Source organism: Haliotis rubra, unplaced genomic scaffold (genome assembly GCF_003918875.1).
Source record: "Haliotis rubra isolate DU_JTF1 unplaced genomic scaffold, ASM391887v1 Scf105, whole genome shotgun sequence".
NCBI lineage: Eukaryota > Metazoa > Mollusca > Gastropoda > Lepetellida > Haliotidae > Haliotis > Haliotis rubra.
In genome coordinates, this window is record NW_025764948.1 from 1,504,660 (window position 1) to 1,523,859 (window position 19,200).

General features: G+C 37.9%; 1 protein-coding gene across 1 annotated transcript in view; it reads right to left on the bottom strand.

Moving 5' to 3' along the window:
- LOC124276129 (sperm-tail PG-rich repeat-containing protein 2-like) overlaps window positions 1–19,200 on the bottom strand; it is a 97,421-nt gene that overhangs the window by 27,377 nt on the left and 50,844 nt on the right. Inside the window, exon 10 of the mRNA XM_046711801.1 lies at window positions 8,770–8,953. Within this exon, the coding sequence (XP_046567757.1) occupies window positions 8,770–8,953 (184 nt within the window). The remainder of the gene's footprint in view (window positions 1–8,769; window positions 8,954–19,200) is intronic.

Here is a 19,200-nt window from a genome sequence, read left to right on the forward strand (position 1 = left end):
AAAGCCAAGTACGCTGAGCATCAGCAAATGTTCCAAGCATCCAGCAACCTAATTACTCCTCTAATCCACATTTACCCTTTCCCAAACCTCATCCAGGCAGCCATTATGTCTTCCACTACATCAATGGTGGGCATATAGCTGACTATTGGACAAGGAGAGGCTGGAGTGTGTGTTTAGGTGTTTACAGGGCTTATAAAGACTACAATGGAGTACAGCTGGGTCCATGGTGAGTGCTGTCCCAAACAGCCTCTAACTGTACAACACATGGGTTTGAACAAACACACTCTGCTGATGTACTGTCGACATCTGGACATGACTTCCACATTTTGGTGGCAGCGGTTGGATTGGTATACAACAGCTAATGAAATTACTCTCTTGCTTATAATGTCTTAGGAGAATAAACCAAGTTTCACGAGACCACCTTGATGTATGGACCCCATCTGGAGCAAAAGGTTTAAAATTGGAAGCCAATAGTCGAATGACAGTTCCACATTTTTCTCAGGAATAAACCAAAATTTTTTTGTAAAAAATTTTTTTTTATGGATAGAAATGAATAAAGGAATTTATTATTGAAATTTGGCTTTGCAGTTACTTTACTGTTCTTTAGCCTTACAATGAATTGGAAAGTTGAACCAATACTCCATGATGTTGGAAAATGTATCCTAAACTCACTGTGGAGATGAATTTCAGCCCAGCAGTTGTGGAATCGGAAAATCTAAATATACCACCTCTTTACACCGTTTACAATAAATCCAAGCAAAAACACAGGAACACGAATGTGGCACCTAATCAGCTTGAAAACTTTCCCCAGAAAATGTATCTAGCGTATTAATTGCATACAATTGGATGAATTCTATTCCATACTGTAGCAACATGTTTTAATCTTTGAAAAATATCAAATATTTTCATGTAACTCGTTGCACCAAAGTTAATTGTACTGCAGCAAGAGTCCAGGTAACATAACAGTGACACTGATTGGATATATGTAGTGTTTGCAAACACCTCGCCACCAAACATGTCACTAATCTGTCAGCTGGTATCTCACCAATGACATTAATGAGCCCTGCACTGCAAACATCTACATCCTGGGAGCAAGCAGACTCCACTACAGGCCCCTAATGTAGGTAGTCTGCTGCTTCTGGGTACAGTCACAAGCAGACGGACAAGGGTTCTGATTTAGTATCCCTTACAAGCCAGCAGCTACATGTCAGTGTCTCCTGTCTAACTCACACAGACAGGCAAACTGACCAGTGCACAATTACACCAGCATTGTTGATGAAGCAAATAAGGGATTACCAAGATCATAGACCTTTCAGATGGTGCTTGCCATATTGGATGGCACAAAAGAACTGTAATGCTTCGTATTCGTAATTGCAGTCAAATAGACTTTGGCAAGAAAAGCTGACCGTATTTCATTGAATTTGTTTTTTGAGGCATGAAGATAGCCAGGAAGGAATTCAGAGTGAAGGTTGGGCTCTAAAGCCATAGGAAGACTGTTAGATGAAAACAGAGCAAAGAAACCTTTCTGCTGTTGCAAGATTACACCTGCCATGACCAATCAGAGACTGGACTGCAGCAGACTGTACAGATACACTGATGTGTCATTTATAGATTCACCGGAATAAGTATAGGACCAAACAATGAGAGGAAATGTTCAGATACTCTGATAAGACAATGACAGTCACATTTATCCTCATTCAGTTCCTGGTGGACCCTGGGTGGTAGAATTATCTCCCTTGATTTGACAGGTCTGAGGTAGATAGGCCTGACTTTAAAGACAGAGATGGATTAACATGGATTTGCAGACTATGTTATAGATTAACTAATTGGTATGATTAGGCTGACTGAACAACTATATCTTTCCGGGAAGGTTGCTAGACTGTGGTAATCAATAGATCAATACACATAATGATATCTAGTGGACTTTGATTAGGCCATACATCTTTGTAGCAATCCTTAATGAATTTGATTAAAATCATTCCTTCATTGAGCACAAGATACTATTAAACAAAGTACATAAATATGTTGTCTCCAAGTAAAGCCATAAAAGGTTATATTTTACTGAAATCTGATGGAAACAGAACAATAAATGTGAAATGTAAAAAAAGAGTGCACTTCATTTCAATAAGATAAAAAAACAGAAAAATGGCAACATTTACTCAACAGCTGTGGACAAGAAGTCTGAAATTGGGAGTAATCTAAAAATCATTAACCAAATCTGAGGGAACCTTTGAATCATCCCTGAGCAAACTCGTCCTCAGTTGAGAGAACAGCATAGAGCCGTGAGAAGAAGTTTAAGGCCACAAATTTATCCTCAAACAGATTAGGCCATAAAACACTAGTCCCTAATACATTGGTTTAACTCAAGATGACCCCAAGGCCATTTTAAAAGAAATGAGTGACCAGTTATTCCCAGCCAGTGGAAAGAACAGAATTACATTTTTATGCCTTGAAACGTGCTCAAGTGGGCAATGAAAATGATTTATGGATGGATAGTAATAAATACGAGATGAAGTTGGTCAGATGAGAGAGAGAAGGGCCATGGAGTCGGAGTCAGGCTTATATCCACAATCACCGTGGGATTACATCAACAATTGCAGAAATTACCTACTGTTTGGTCAGAGGGATGTGTAAATAATGGTTAAGCACAAACACCATCAGGCCATGGGTCAGGACCTATTTGAAGTATTTCCCATACTTGGAAGCAGTATTCCTGAACTGTAGTCTAACCTTTGACTGGGATTAGGATACGCTCATCAAAGCTGAGAATGTTTTTTTATCATTTCAAATTTGATGAGTCTAGCTTGAACTGGCATGGGTCAAGTGATGTCGAATCATGTATTTTAATGGCAGACTTGCAAACTCTTCATGCCCAGTGTCATAGAAAAAACGGCCATTTCAGATCGCAGGCCGTGGGATTAATTGATTAGGGATAAAGACCAGGTTTTGAGCAAGCATGATGTTAAATATTCAGCAACATGGGCAGGAAATGTGCGATCTTGACTAGTCGGGGTTTTCAACTCCAAATGTTCTTTTCCAGATTTTATGGACTTGAATGCTGAATCGCACTTATGAAGTGCAGGCCACTATGTAGTAATCGGAATGGTGTCGTAACTCATTTGTTGATGGGCTAGGGGCTGTGAGTCATCCAGCATTCCCTCACTGACTTGTCCTCTGTTTGAAAGATTGAAGCAAGCCCTGATCGGCGCAATAGCTGATGTGAGCGAGCAATTTCACCCATCCAGTGTCCAACGCCCTCCTTAATCACGGGCCATCCAATTCTGAAGACAATTGTTTATGATTACACCCAGCTTGGCTGTCTAACGGCAACAATTTATTCTCTTGAGTTGTCACAGAACTTTGATTCCGAGACCAGTTGAATAGCTGGCTAGAAGCAACATAGCAACAGTATATCGCAATTCACAACCTAATGTAGGATCCCAGTGTCTCAATAGCCCCACAATCATAAACTTTGTGAATTATTGGAAAATAGAAAAGCTACAATCAATACTGTGAGCAATGGAGCTCAGTAAATTTTCTTGCTTTTATGTGGGTAATAGCAGGAACAGTGAAAGGCAGAGTCAAGGAGTTTTGGCCGTCTAAATAATGTCCGGACCTTATCTGCAGCAGCTATTGATGCCGGGCAACATCAACCACTTGTGGAATCAGCTCTGTCAAGCATTCATCTTCTCATCTCAACAGCAAACCTTTTTTGGCAGAAAATCTTACAAGTGTACCAAACTGTGATCCTTGATAGGCTGTCTCCCTTCAGATTGAAAGAACAAATTAAGTACAAGATTAATCTGTCTAAGTGTTAAATGGCTTCTCCTTGTCTCCAGCCAGAATCCCCAACATGTCACACAAATCAGTTTATTTGTTATATCACTCAGCTGCAAGGCATGAAGAAACAGCGACCTTAAGTACAGGCCATGGCACTAAGAATAAGATAGCAGTACTGAAGGACAGAAACAAGAGAAATGTAATTTGCTTTTATCGGTTGGGATGGGATGACCTGCGACCTAGCCTATCTATCTGCTGGCGGTAATGACATTAAGAACGCAGCAGGACAAAGGGAGGAGACTAAGGTTTTTCCCACAAGATTACCATGCATTCTTTACTGCACTGAATAATTCAAATATCAAATTAAATGAAGAACAAAAACAAGAAGTAGTATTTTTTGTGAAGAAATTCTTAATTTGTTATGATTATCAATATCATACATAGGTAATGTCTGTGGATAAATCTCTGAGGATGAGGATGAAATGTTTCAAAGATATTTGTTTCTCATATTAGTTCTAGACTTTTGATTGATTAACTAGTTTCTGTCACTAGAACATAGAGCACATCTCATTCTGTGTGGACTGATTGGGGGCAGACTAATTTGTGTGTTGTTTTGTTGTTGATCCATCCATATCATTATCCAAGCTATTTCTTGATATCTGATGGCTACTGGGGTAGGATGACACATGAACAAGTCACTAATCATGTGGAACACTAGTCCGTCCCTGAACCACATTATTTTCCCTACTGCCAAGCCCTCTCTGCAGTGCTAAAGCCCTTAATAAAGCAAGTCTAGATTTCCTCAGGTTCTGAATCTCTGGTCTCCCTAGGGCTCCTTTTCAATTTAAATGGGCTTGTTTGTTACTATCAAAATTATATATATTCAGAGACTTAGCATTAGTCTAGTGGAAGACCAGTACAGGTTGCTGGGGACATACCCTGAATGCTCCGTGTCATCCAACCACTACAACAACATACTTATATACCAGTTATTGCCATTAGAGGTAAACTAGCACAGCTGAGTTGATGAACATTTGGTATGTACCCTCATGACTACTACACAACCAAATCTTGTCCACTATAGTGCTCCCCTCCTCCTCCCCTTCTTCTGACCCCCGACCCATGAAGATCCAGGTTGGAATTGATCTTCAGTAACACATGCTTGTCGTAAGAAGCGACTAACGGATGGGGTGGTCAGACTCACTGACTTGATTGACACTCCATCATATCCCAATTGTGTAGATCAATGCTCATGCTGTTGATCACTGAATTGTCTGGTCCAGACTCAATTATTTACAGACCGCCATCATATAGCTGGAATATTACTGAGTGTGGCGTAAAACTTAACTCACACACTCACTCACTCTCCTGACCTCAACTGTTACTGTCCCCATAAATCATAATGTTTATACAATTATAATGTGTCGGCCTATTAATGTTTGTGCTCAAAGACTTCACCTACGTCATAAATGCCTTGATATAACTAGAAACTGTTCAAACCTGTTCAAATAAATCACTCACTTGCAGTAACTACAAAATGTCTACTCCGTACTTTATTGTTTGAAGTCGAGTTTGGGTCCAGAAGTAGTGCCATGGCAGACAAGCCAGCTTAACCTGTAGGTGTTCAGGGAGTCCCCAGCCGGCTGACTCAGGGCTACTTGACCATAGCCCTGCTGATTCCAGCCCTGCTACAGCTAAACACACAGGGACTTCAAACACAAACCTGTGTAATGGCTCGGTTTATCAACAAATGGTGGCTAATGTGGGATCTGTAATTGGTACTGAGTGTTCCTCAAGTAGATAGCACTGGACAGGGCATCTAATGGCCGGTCAGACCACGGGGAGATACGCAAGATAATTGACAATGTAAATCAAGACCATATGAATATTTTATAAACCTAAATATACTTGAGACTGCCCTTTAACACTGGGGCAGGATTTGTGTCAAATTGGAGATGGTGTAGCTTGTAATTACATTCAATGTTTATGTCAGTTTGTAAATAAATGTTTGGTTATTTGACAAGATTTATGAATATTACAAATCAGGATAGGAATTATGGAAATTTCTTATAAATGTATTAGATAATTTAGAAGAATTGGTTTGATATCATTCAAATGATAATTGTGTCTACAATTTAAAGTGGACTCAAGATACTCCTCCTGAAAGTTTTGTGCCTTCCTGTGGAGGCAGCAAGATGAAGGACAACTGCTGATGTACCCATTATCCCAATGCCATGAATTGGTCAGTATATTATCTACATCACTTCACAGAACAGAATTACAGCACACATCACCAATTCAAAGCTCACTTCTTTACCCTACAGTAAAACAATAACCACATCATGTATGCACTGCATCCATACTGCACAGGAAGTCAGATTTCCACAAAGCACATTGAAATCTCAAAATCTAAACCCTATGCCCTATCTCTGTTCAATCTTGATCAAATACATACCAGGGGAATATATTCAATAGAGTTTATTAAATATCAACCAACAGAGTGTTTATCAGGCGCCATATGGCCGTTAATTGTCTTGTTAAAAGCTTGGATGCTCTCCAGTAAAACTGTTATGCAGCTTGAGCATGTTTATCAATGAAGAGTATATCTTGAAATAATCGGCACTCAGGCGTTTAATGGAGCATCTCCATTGATGACCTTAATTAAGACAGCCAGTTTACAGCAGTAACCTTAATATCTTTTAAGATAGGAACCTTGATGTGTCAGGACTAAAAGAATGTGAATCTGGGATTTGTTAGCGCCAGAAATTGATGGTCTACTGATCTAATCTTGACATGGTTTTTTATATTCTGGATAGAAATATACATAATGTCAGGTGACAGTGACATGGTGAGGAACATGGCAGCGCAATAATGTTAATTGGAATCTTGTTTTCTATCAGCATCTAGTAGATGTGTTTGAGGGGAAGGGGAAACTATGCACAGCTGACACAATCAAACATGTCTTTGTCTGAGTCCATCATTGTTTTTATAGCTAAGTACGCCAAGTGCAAAGAATATTTTTTTTTTTACCTTAATGGAATAATAGTTATGTATTTCTAGGTAGGATTATTCAGTCTTAAATGTTTCTGGAGAATCAAATTCTGAATTACATACAGTTATAAGTTGTGGTCATGGTTCATTCCCAATCATAATGATCATGATTGACTGAAGCAAAGACAACTGCTCTTTGCCAACATGGATGAAGCCAAGATGAGAGTGAGTTTGGCTTAACACTGCTTGAACACTATTCCTGTTACTATGGCATCTGAGTCGGATGTGGAAGAAGGCCTGAAGTGTTGCAGGTCTTACACCCCCGGGAATCAAGGTGCTGACAAAACTAGGCACATTAACAGGGGAAACGGGGTCCAAACCAACCATCATTGTTTCTGGCATTAACAAGGACTGCATGGAGATACTAAGAAATCTCCATCACTTATATACAAATATTCCCATGATACTATTTTCTTGTCTACAAAAGAAATGTTTTAATGTTTGCAATTTTTAAAACATTTCTTATGCTTTTTTTATACAGAAGAATAAACATATATACATCTCATCTGACATGGGAACTGGCGAACAAAGAAACCTCAGAAAGATCTGTTGAAAAGAACAGTTTATCAATGGTGGCCAAACAATTTTCCATGGCTACTGTGGCAGAACCTCCTGTGTAAATACTTCTAACAATCTTTTATTCCTTTATCTAAGGTGAAATGTTTAACCAGTAAACTGTTCTTTGTTCAGATACATCCAAATGACGAAATCACTTACACCCCAGCCATGCCTTATCAACATGCAATCATACAGCTGCCATTTTGAATTTGCTTTTTAGAAAAACTGATGAAAGAATCAAACTTGTCTGATAATCAGACTGTGAGTGGCCCTTGCCATTCCAAACAAACAGCTTTACTTTTTAGACAAAATTACAATTCATGCATTTTATTTTGGTTACAAAGCTATCAGAAGGCAAACGTTTGATATGAATCTGTAGAATCCAAGGTGGAGAAGTTAATGTCAATGGAAAGTGCTACCGGTGTGAATCAACTCTGAAGAAATATAACAACAGAAGTGATATCTTGAATAGAGAAAGGCCACAATATAATTTTCTGTAAGGAAATGACAGATATGTTAAAGCTGTCCTATCTCTGAAAACCATCACAGGAAGCGTGACTGGGAGAAGAGTGTGTATATATAGTTGTGGACTCACACTCAGTGAATGCCACACAAAGGTGCAGGCGGAACTGTTCTTAAAACTTTCACTGCGTTACTGAGGTCAGCATGGAAGTAACATTAATAGTAGGTTTGGTTGTTGTTTAGCTGCACTCAGCATTATTCCAGCTATATGATGGCAAGTATGTCAGAAATCAAGTCTGTACCAGACCAATCCAGTGATTCACATCATGAGCACCATTCTACTTAAATGGAACATGATGACATGTATCCACCAAGTCAGTGAGCCTGACCGGCGCATTCCATTATCCATTCTATTATCCATTCCATTATCAATTCCAAGCATGGGTTGCTGTAGACCAATTCAAAGATGTTCCCTTAGGAAACAGTAAGTTCAAATAATAAGGAGAGGAGAGATGAACGTCAGTGTCCGGATGTCATTCAGGTCGATTCCAAACATGATGGCACATAATTGGCGTACCCTTGTTTGTGTATAATTTTTACAAAACTGACTTATTCTAATATAGACTCATATCTATCAAGTGCATGTGCATGTGCATGTGCGTGTGTGAAAGAATGTAGCTTAATGCTAGATTAAGCTATATCATAGAGACATGTAATAATCCAGCCAGGATTTGTCATACCAGTGATTGATATTATGAACATCCTGGGGTGTAACAAATTGCATTGATAAAGGTTATTTCCATCGACTGATCATCAAAAACGACATTCCCCTGAAGCTAAGATTGACATTGCAAATTAAGGATAACTGACTATAGCGATAGAGTGATAGGTTTGTTGACAGTGTTTGGAATACCCTACCTGGAACCTCAGGATCAGCCTTGCCATACACAATGTCACGTGGGGGTGCAAATCGAGAGGCAGCGGACAGGAAGGAGCCATGCTTGCGTTTTGCTGCTTCAGACCGAGGCAGGGTCTTCTCGTGCTTTAACTGTGAGCGTTCGTAAGACTTGACCACATCATAGGATCCAGGAGGTGGCAAGTCCTGAAATCAAAAGCCAAACTTCAGTCAAATCATACAAAAAAACATCAGTTGATGCGGTTACACTGCAAGATTGGAATTAGGAAACATCAAAGTTAAAATACGTCCGATTGATGAAAAACTATAATGAAGAAAGATCAATCTTGCTTTTCCGACTAAAACACCACTTGGAAATGTGATCATTAAAACAAAAATACGTTAAAAATAGATACTTCAGAACAGTTTCCTTAAAATGTACGAAAGTAGGGTTTAACAAGAAAATTGCATAATCACTGTGATGAGAAGTTCCTGCTGGAGCAGACGTTAATGCAACCAAGTGATGATACAGATTTCATAGACTTTACAAACATAGTTGGCTAAATATACTTCCTTCCACAAGCTATGATATTTTCTGGTTATTTGAAACAAATTATCTGCATCTGTGAAATATCTTTGTACTCATGACCTCGTAGCTGGGTGTAACGGGACACTGGTAGGCATCTGTTTGAATAGATGAACCTGCTCCTGTTTGTCTGTTAAGTGACCATATTAACACAACATCCTCTTATCCTTCAGCAAATGGACCACAAACATTGCAAGGTGGAATAAACTGCAAATAATACCTCCTAAAAGTCTGATTAATGTTTCCACAAAGTAAATTTATCAATAACCAAACTAGCTTTTTCAATCTCGCCTACAATCAGTACAGTTTTATGGCTGTACACAAATAAGCCTAAAACAAACTTCTTCCAATGATCAATAAATCATTTTAACACTTTCTTTGATATCAAGATGTGTCCTACAGGGAAATGGTGATTTTATTGATGGCTTATTCCAACCACTGATCAAGTTCTCCCAGGTATACCTTCAGTGACCCCTTCATCTACCATGTCTAGCCATCTCTAATTAAATCTACTTTATATGCTACAAGACTTACAACATTATATGCTTGTATTAGCCACGGAGTATTCCTACCTGAACCACATCTCTACCTTTGCCATTTATGTTCATCCAGAAGCAGTCTGTAACCTTTGTAATTATATACACTTCACATCAAGAATGTTCTTAGCAATTACACACAATTGTTCCTATGGACTTCATGCTGTGTATCTACAATGTTTAAGGATTATTAGACCTGAATACAAAACCTTTTACTGGCAAGATGTTTTGATTTCAACCTTTAGCCTTCTAGCCTATACTGATAGTTATTCAAGATATTACGTTAATAAAAATATAGATGAAGATACAATCAGTTTAAATGTCTGCTTATAATTACAAGCAAACAATTACAATGGTCAGTGTTTGGAAAGAATAGTTGATCTTGAATACAGGATATTCTGACTCAAGGGAGGTAACCCTGCAGCTGGCTGTGAGCTACAGAAGTTCACCTTTACAGCACACTGCCAATGTCAAAATGTGCTGACGGTCCCCCAAATTCCTATGTTACATAAAAATGTCATAACTGACTAGTCACTCATGTGTCATCTTTAATCAAGCTAAAAAGAACGCTGTACATGGGAGAAAGATATCTGTGAATGTCCCCAATGCTGGTGTGCTTATGTTGCAGATAGTCAAGGTACATTGGTGACTGCAAACCTCAAAATTGGGATGAAGTTTAGCTAGGAATGTCTCTTGACACATGTAGGACATTCGTACCAGTTCGAACTTAATCATCCCTAAGCATTGTCTGGATTCAGTGGATGAGATCCCTGTGAAGACGGGGAAATAATAACATGAGGGAACATCCTGCTACCAAACAGAAGGACGACTATGCATCAAGAACATTCCTGAACACTCCTGCTGGTTGTAAAGCTTCTTTCCACCATTGTTCTGACTACAAAATTAAAACTAAACTAGTTGTGACGTTCAGGAATTCAAAATCTGTTTTTCATGATGACAAATTGGAATTCTTTTCATGATGTCAGTTCCTACTATATTTGCTCTCTCAAACTATTTATGAGTTCAAACAGATATTATTCAGTTCACGGCCATTGAGGTTGTTTGTCAGTGTTACATGTCTGCAGAGAAAGTGGATGAGATTAAACACAAAGTTACATCGTGGCAGCTTGCAGATAATTTAATCTGAACCAAACAAACTAATGGGTGATACAATGAGCAACTACCCACAGATACAGCAGAGCCAGGCCATCAAGCCTGACAATCCAACCAGATTACCCACCTCTGACAAGTGAAAGAGTATTGGGAGTCTTTCTTACCCAGTCCCAGTCATGGTAACACTATGTTTGGAATTGTATTTATGTATTTTCTTGTATTGTAAACCAAATATACAATCTTGAAAAGAAACCATGATTCAGAATAAGAATAGCTGTACAGCTGCCTCAGACACCTCATCGTAAAGAACATCAATGTACCATGAGCTGATAGCAGGGTTAGTACACTAACCTGGGATGAGGAGGGCAGACGAAACATGCTCCAACTACATTAATTCCTTGTCATGAAATCTACCATTATGAGATGATATACCACCCTCACAGAGTCCTGCAGCCATATTTTACATGTAATTTACTGCATCAGAGGGCCGACATCAGGTCCCCCCTGTTTACATGACAGCAACTGGAAGTAGGTATGATTTATTGGGCAGCAGTGAATGCGGCAGCCATGTTGTTTCAACACCCCTGTCATGGCCCCGTCTATAACCACACATCTAACCACACAGTCTGTGGAGCAAATTCAATGGAAATGTAAAGATTTGGATTTGAAAACCATCTGTACATGTATATGGACAATTAACGCTCTAGGCTAACACTGTTTTGTTTCACTGTCAATTATAAGTGTAGTCACAGATTTATTTGGTGGATTAGATTTTTTTCAATATCCAATTCTCTTCCTATTATTTTGCCTAATTTGACAGACCTGAATAGGATATTGTGGCCAAAGTAATGAAATTGTGCCCTGATGTGCTTCATTATAACTAAGAATTGAAATATGTTTTCAGAGGGAGAAAACATGACTCCCATTGGGTGCTGATAAGCAGGAAGATTGGATATCCAGTTGTAATTCCTTGACAAGGAATTTTTATTATCTAATGAGCATAAATCAAAGATTTATCAAAACATGCATGAGTGTTTGAGAAGAATGATTAAACGAAAACAGGAATGCAAACCAAGAAAAGATGCATGATAATTTAAAACTATAAACATTGAAGGGTTCTGAATTTTGAAAGAACAAGGTCTTCTTGTTTCAGTTTAACTTTAATTTTAACTGCAAGTTTAAAGCATAAGCAGCACAGCTTTATTTTCTGATGAGAATTAAACATTTATTCACTATGATAAATGAGCAAGTAGATATGAGATACCATTGCAGTTTGAAATACCAAAATGTACTACCCAACCATTCTGATGGCGCCAATGTCCATGAAACATTGAACACAAAGAAAGTGTCCCATGATGGAATGGGGGATGATGGACATGGCTAAGGGGTGGGAGTTGATGCTGCCGAGGATGAAGGAAGGAAGGATTAACCCCTCCCACCACAGGAAGTCATCAATATGATAATCCTGTTCCTCTGACATCAGAGGCTTTTACTTTTACAGATTGTAACAGCTTTCTTTGTTAGGGAGATGAGTATTAAATTTGTAGCCATGAATAATTTAGATTTAGATTTCAGCCAGATGTTTGCTAAAACATTTCAAAGAAAGGGTCGGCTTAGTTCTTTCCGACAACTTCTTTCTACACAGAAAAGGTGCTAATTAACATTTGTATCTTGTCAGCTGAAAGCCACTGATGCTTCACATGTTTGGGGCTGTAGCTGGTGGTGGTAGAGGGGGGTCACTCTGAAGGACAAAATTATGATCTCAACAATTTAAGATTCTTAAAGATAATGTCCTGTGGCTGGTAGAGGAAGGACATTTCTGTGCAAATCTAAAATTATTATTCAGTTTCTCCCCATCAACATGCAATTTGACAATTAACCACAAAATTATAAATCTGAGTTTATTATCTGCTATGAACGTTTAACTTGGAAATGGAACATTAACAGCAAAAGTTTTAGCTGTGGTTAAATTTATAACATAATTTGAGCATTATCATGACAACCCTTAATTTCACAATTTACATGTGAATTGAAAACAGTACCATCCAGAAGCTGAGGTTGTACCCAAAAAACAGACATTGATTATCACTATGACATCAATTATCTCTGAGCTCAAGTCCATTGTTACACGAAGTACAATCTTATCATGAAACAGATCAGCTGACCAATTACAACGGAATGGAATTTATGAAACAATGAAACTTAACATAAACATTGATTAATTTAATGCTAATTACAAATAAATTTATCCTTCATTTGGATAAAACAGATTTAATGACAAGTGCAAAGGATTAAGCTCATCTCCATTGAGCACCGATTCCCTGACCTTTGTAAAAGAGCTGAGGACAATTGGGCTTGTGACCTCTGCCAATGTGGACAATCTTCTTGACAATTTATTGTCCTCCAGTGGCATTTAATGCTTGACAAAAAGAGCTGATATCAAACAATTTTCTACTCAATCAACTTTTGTTCTTCTTTGTCACAAATCTAGATCATGTTGGAAGACATGAAATCAAAAAAATATTTTACCAATTATCAAATTAATTAAGAAAGCATAACCAGAAATACACTATTAAATAATTGTTAATTGTTATCACTTTGAGTTTACCAGATCAAAGACATAGAAAATATTCCTACCTGAATGTTGAACAAAAAACAATGTATTTTGAGTATCTTTTTGTGAGAAATTAAATGGTGACATCCAACAGAACCATGAAATGGTACTATAACTAGCACACTGTATGGAGTAAGACATATTGTTTATGCAAAATTTTGTGGGTGTCAGGTGGTACTTGGAGGACCCTTGTGAACACCTGGTATCATGACTGATTTCCAGGTATCCATTCATATAGTTTTCAACACTATTGAATGTTTTATAAGTTTTACAGTACAGCCTCATAAATACATACCGATAACCCTAATATAGACAACTCTCTATAGCTGTGAACACACACTAACAAAGGAGAAAGTTATGTTTGGATAACAAAACTGTAATGTATCAAGTCGTTGAATGTTGAGATCAACAATCCTTTGTCCCTTGTAACTGAAACAGAACTACACCATGCTAATATGAAACAATGACTAGAGTGTTTGAGAGAATGAAACTGACTTGTAAGAGATTGAACACACAGTGTTGAACAATGGTTTCTCAAATACTAATTAACTTAGACTTGGTAATATTTCCCACATGACAAACAGACTTGATAACCCCATTATTCATTCCCAACACTGTAACTAGCTATTATGACAAACCACCCACCCTCCCCTTCCCCGGCTGTTTTCACAAACAATTTATACAATCAGCAATAGTCATAGGATCAAAAACATCAAGAGGCATGTGTCTTTTGCAAAATAACTACCCAATATCTTAATGCCTACAACCACTGTCCATAGTCGATACTTAGTAAAAGTTAATATACTCACTCCAACATAATACAGATGCAGTACAAATAACACATAAGATGTAAATAACCCCCTAGGTATAAGTGGAACAAGAGTCAAGCAAATCAACACTGAAGCATCCCAACAATCAAGTATCTCAATAATGGAATGGCTCAAGCAATTAGGACAATCTTGTCAATAAAAAACCCTCAAGAATTAAGCAACATAAGAAATTGTCATTGAATTGTTCATTTATCAATTGATAAATTGAATTTTCCACAGCATACACCCCACAGGATACCATAAATACACACTAAGGGTTTCCTAGTCCAATGATCATGTCCTCAGGGAGTGGTCCTAATGTCCATAAATCTAGTCAAGACAACATTTTTCCTATTATATACCAGTTTATTGTCCATGGTGTTATCCCATCACTTGTACCATGATGTATAGCAGATACACGGGTTTATGCTCACAAAAATGTATGCCTGAGGCAAATATTGGTCTTGGAATGCAGATTGCTGAGAATATTTACATCTGATATGACAACAGCCTTCAGGAGAATAGTTGATACTTAAGGTGTCACATGATATCTGGGTATGTTGTTACAGTTTCCACTAATCACTTTGCTCTGTAACAATATGCTATGTTAAAGACCACTACTTATTGACTGAGACAATATGATGGAACTAGTTTTGGTATTAACAATGCCCATATGCCCAATGCTGAAGGGGTCGTTGTCGGCACGGGTACTACAGACATGTACCCCAGGTACGTTTCTGTATACAGATATGAGACGACTCTTGAGACGACAAGGTCAAGCTGCCCATATGCTGATACTATGGGGGAGATGTTATTTGTATTCTGATACAGTACACTTTTCATAAGTTGGTATTCTTTCTTCTGTGGCTGAACTACAACTCTGATTCCTATGTTTATGGATTTCAGAAACTGAAGATAGAATATTATGTGTATGATACACATTGGCTAGAGGGAACTGTAAATTTATGTCATAATAATCAACCTGGATATACTAGAGAATCTGTGAACAATTGCATTAAACATTGTATCAATGTACTGTATCATTGCCACAATACTATATCACTGTATCATTACAGTAATACACCACCAAGCCGTACGAGGCATTTACATTTGTGAAGATTTCAAATATATTGTTGAAATGTCACAGCATACTCGAGAATAAAAAGAAGATGTAACCCAGAAAAAATCTCTATGTTCATAATACAAGTCTTCATGACACTATCTAATTCCATGCATCTGATTCCTTGCAACAAGTCGTACTGATGTTCCATTTAATGAGGCTTTTTTTATGATTAGTTGGTTTCATTACATATCTATGGTTTCCAAGCAATAAAATTATTGTGAAGTCTGGGATGAAGTTGTTTCCAGTCATATTATTGTGGGGATATTTAAAAAACACAAACAGTTTATAACAAGGTTCATGGCCTGTTCCTCTTGCTGAGTTTCAACCCTAGGCCATCTCAGGAATGCAGGTGTTCTATGAACAAGAATACAATGAGACCTGCCTTTTTCAAGCATGTTTTCTTATGGACAAGGTGGTCAAGAATGTGATAAGGACAAAAATCTCTTTAAACCATCTGACCAACTTCTGTCAGTTGAGCACCTATCTTGATGAAATCTGTAACCCTATAAGGTGATATCAGGTACACTGTTTCTCAGAACATTCTCCTAACCCAGGAGTTTAAACCTTCCCTCTTCTCTTATCCTCCCATAACCTTTCAACAATAGCCCATTCTCTTAGTGGACAGTTGTTCAAATTCACAACTTCCTTGCTCTGATGGTCAGTCTTCTGGACAGAGGCTTATGATATCCCTGATGGGCTCAGATGAAAGATGAGGTGTGTATTTCACTCTGTTTCAAGCAGCCCATGTTAAGGGGGTCCTTCAGATAAGTGTATATAGCAATCAATAATGCAGTCAGGGTTCAAAGACCAGGGATTTGTGAGTGAGTTGATCCTGCTTCTTGACAGCAAGACCACTTCCCTATCTCATCCCAGCCTCTGGAAACAGGAAGCCTTCCACTTCTGTGCCATGTTTAATGGAGATACATGGCTAGAATCCGTGAACTGGTCAACAAGATCTTCAGATAGAATTCAAATTGTTTCCTATGGTACCTAGCAGGATTTATTTCTCAAGAGTTAAGTTTCCAGGCTGGAGTGCCAGACACTAGCGCCTGATTGTTTATCACCACTTTAAATGAAGATGATCTCGTTGATTTCCTGAGTGACGACTGGCATAATAGCAACAGCAGTAGGACATTACCTAATATTGTATTAAGGTCATTGGGTGTGTCAGCCATAAGGAGACTTGGTGTCACATAGAAACATCATGTTAAGTTTTGATCAGCAATTGAATCTGGTTCCTTTTCAAATTGATGATTTATCCCAGGCCACTTAAAACAGTTTAATGGAAGAATGAAAGATCAAAGAAGAAACTGGATATGAAACATTGTTTCACACTTACCACTGATCACATCAATTTCAACAAATTATACATTTAAATGTTTAAGATTAACTTCATTTTTAAACAATTTGTACATTTCTGAAACATCCTAATATACCCGTGTACGACTTAATTCATTCACTTGAATTTAAAGAACATTCATCCAAAGAAGATTCTAAACTATATGCAAAATCTGAAAAAGGCGACAATACTGGCTTGATGTCTAAATGACAGAAATTGACATGTTTATTACATGTATGGAAACAGAAGATAAAAACATATTTTGTTAGTTTTTCAATTTTTCTTCTGCAGGAAAACAACTTTTCTTTGAAACTTGCAGATGAAACTGCACAGATGACAGATATACACACATTTACCACAAGTGGTGACAAGACGAGTGGGAAGCCAGCAAAAAGCATGTTTTCCTTCGCAATGCCACCCGAGACCAAACTGCAGACACTGAGTACATAACACCCATCATGGTCCTGTTACATAGACACGACCACACAGCACACCCATAAACTGTCATATCTACTGACAAAATTAATAAAAGAAATAATAATTAATAGCAATGGCCTGGCATGAACTCGAACGACAAGAGGCAAAAAATCCTGGGTAAGGATAACGCATCTTGTTGCAGTTACTGCTTCTGCTTATCACACGATTGTTGCAGATCGCTGAGTGATATGAGTGCAAAACACAGGAATAATGTCAGAAAAACGTCTCCGTGTGGCAGATGTGGCTATCAGAATTGACACAAATCTGTATTTATGGATACTCAAGACAAATAGCAGTAGAAATGGTATATAAGGAACTCTCTTTCGAAAGGCTGATTTGTGTCAATCAAACCAGGATAAAGTTATATTTACAACAAAAGATTGTTAAAGCATCAAAGGATGTCAGTAGCTTTATAGAAAAGAAAAATGGAACTAAATTATATGGAAAAATCCATAAAACTCTCCCTCTTTGTCTTATCTTGAAATGGTCCTAAAAGTGTACAACATAGATCTTGGTGTGATCTTTCAATCTTGTAATGCAAAAAATCCCTCATTTGTTTCAACGTATCAGCTAATTCTTTGTAAAATATATCAGCTAGCAGTTCCGATAAATTACCGGTTTCTCTGAAAACATGTCTGCACCAAGGGAAAAGGCTGTTTTGATCAGATCGAAGTGGCACAGTAATATTTTTGACCAAAGACATAACCTCAAATCTTGCCAAACCACTCCATCTTTAGTGTCACTTGTTACTGTCTTTGTTCCTATCAACTTCAAATTTGGTGTAAATTACAAAACAATTTGACAAGAGGAATAACCAAAAATGAATGAGGGAATTAACCCCAAGAAAAAACAAAAAAACAAAACATAAAGAAGTCTAACCAAAGAAGCAAACCATGATGATTACAACTGATTACAGCATTTGTACCTCCAAATTGCTACAAAACCTAGCTTCCATCTGATCTTTAAAGGATGCTTCTAAACAATTAAATTAGACAAAGCAAATTTGGTACACCATCAAAATGGAAAGTCCTTGCATCCTATGCCCAGAGGCCTTAAAGATCTGACTGGACCCTTTGCCATCTTTGATTGGACCATCAATCTTTGTCAAGCGGATGGAGTTACTCCCCCTTGTTGGTTTAATCATGTTCCCTGGGGTTTGAGGGGCCAGGCCAATGGGGGGTTGAAGGGGGACAGCCACAGGGGCTGGGGACGGACAGATAAAGATGAGCATGGCTGACCTGTCGGGGGACATCTCCTGAGGATTAAAAACTGGAATGACCAAGAGGATTGTGTGAGTTGACCCCTCAGTCTGGACAGATTGCTCTAGTTAATATTGAAGTGATAACGCCTCACTGACTTGCTAGTCTAATGCTGATGAATGAACCTTAGAAGATCTTAAATTGGAGAAGCTGACATGATGTGGTTGATAGTCAACCTGACACAAGTTCTTGACACCCCATAGCATGGTCAGGCAAGCTGTGTCAATTTAAGAAATGAATGTTGAGCTATTTTTTTCCTCTTAAGCAGATTGAATTTCATCTAATTATTTAACTCTTTCTATACAAATTACTCTTTTTTTCAAATTTTGTAATTTTAAGTCACACATTTCAACAGATCCATTTTCTTTGACATGCTCATACTTCACTTTGTGAGGACACAAACTGAACAATGTGAATAATATTCAAATTGTTTTGTTACTTTTTAATTGACCTTATTTACACATTCATTTCTCAGCCAGATGGTTCAAATTAATTTTTTAGCCAACGGATACAACATTCACAGTACTAATTTTATTCTAACCATTTCTCAGTGATGATTTATGTCCAGTGAGTGTTTCATGAGTACATTATTTGTGAG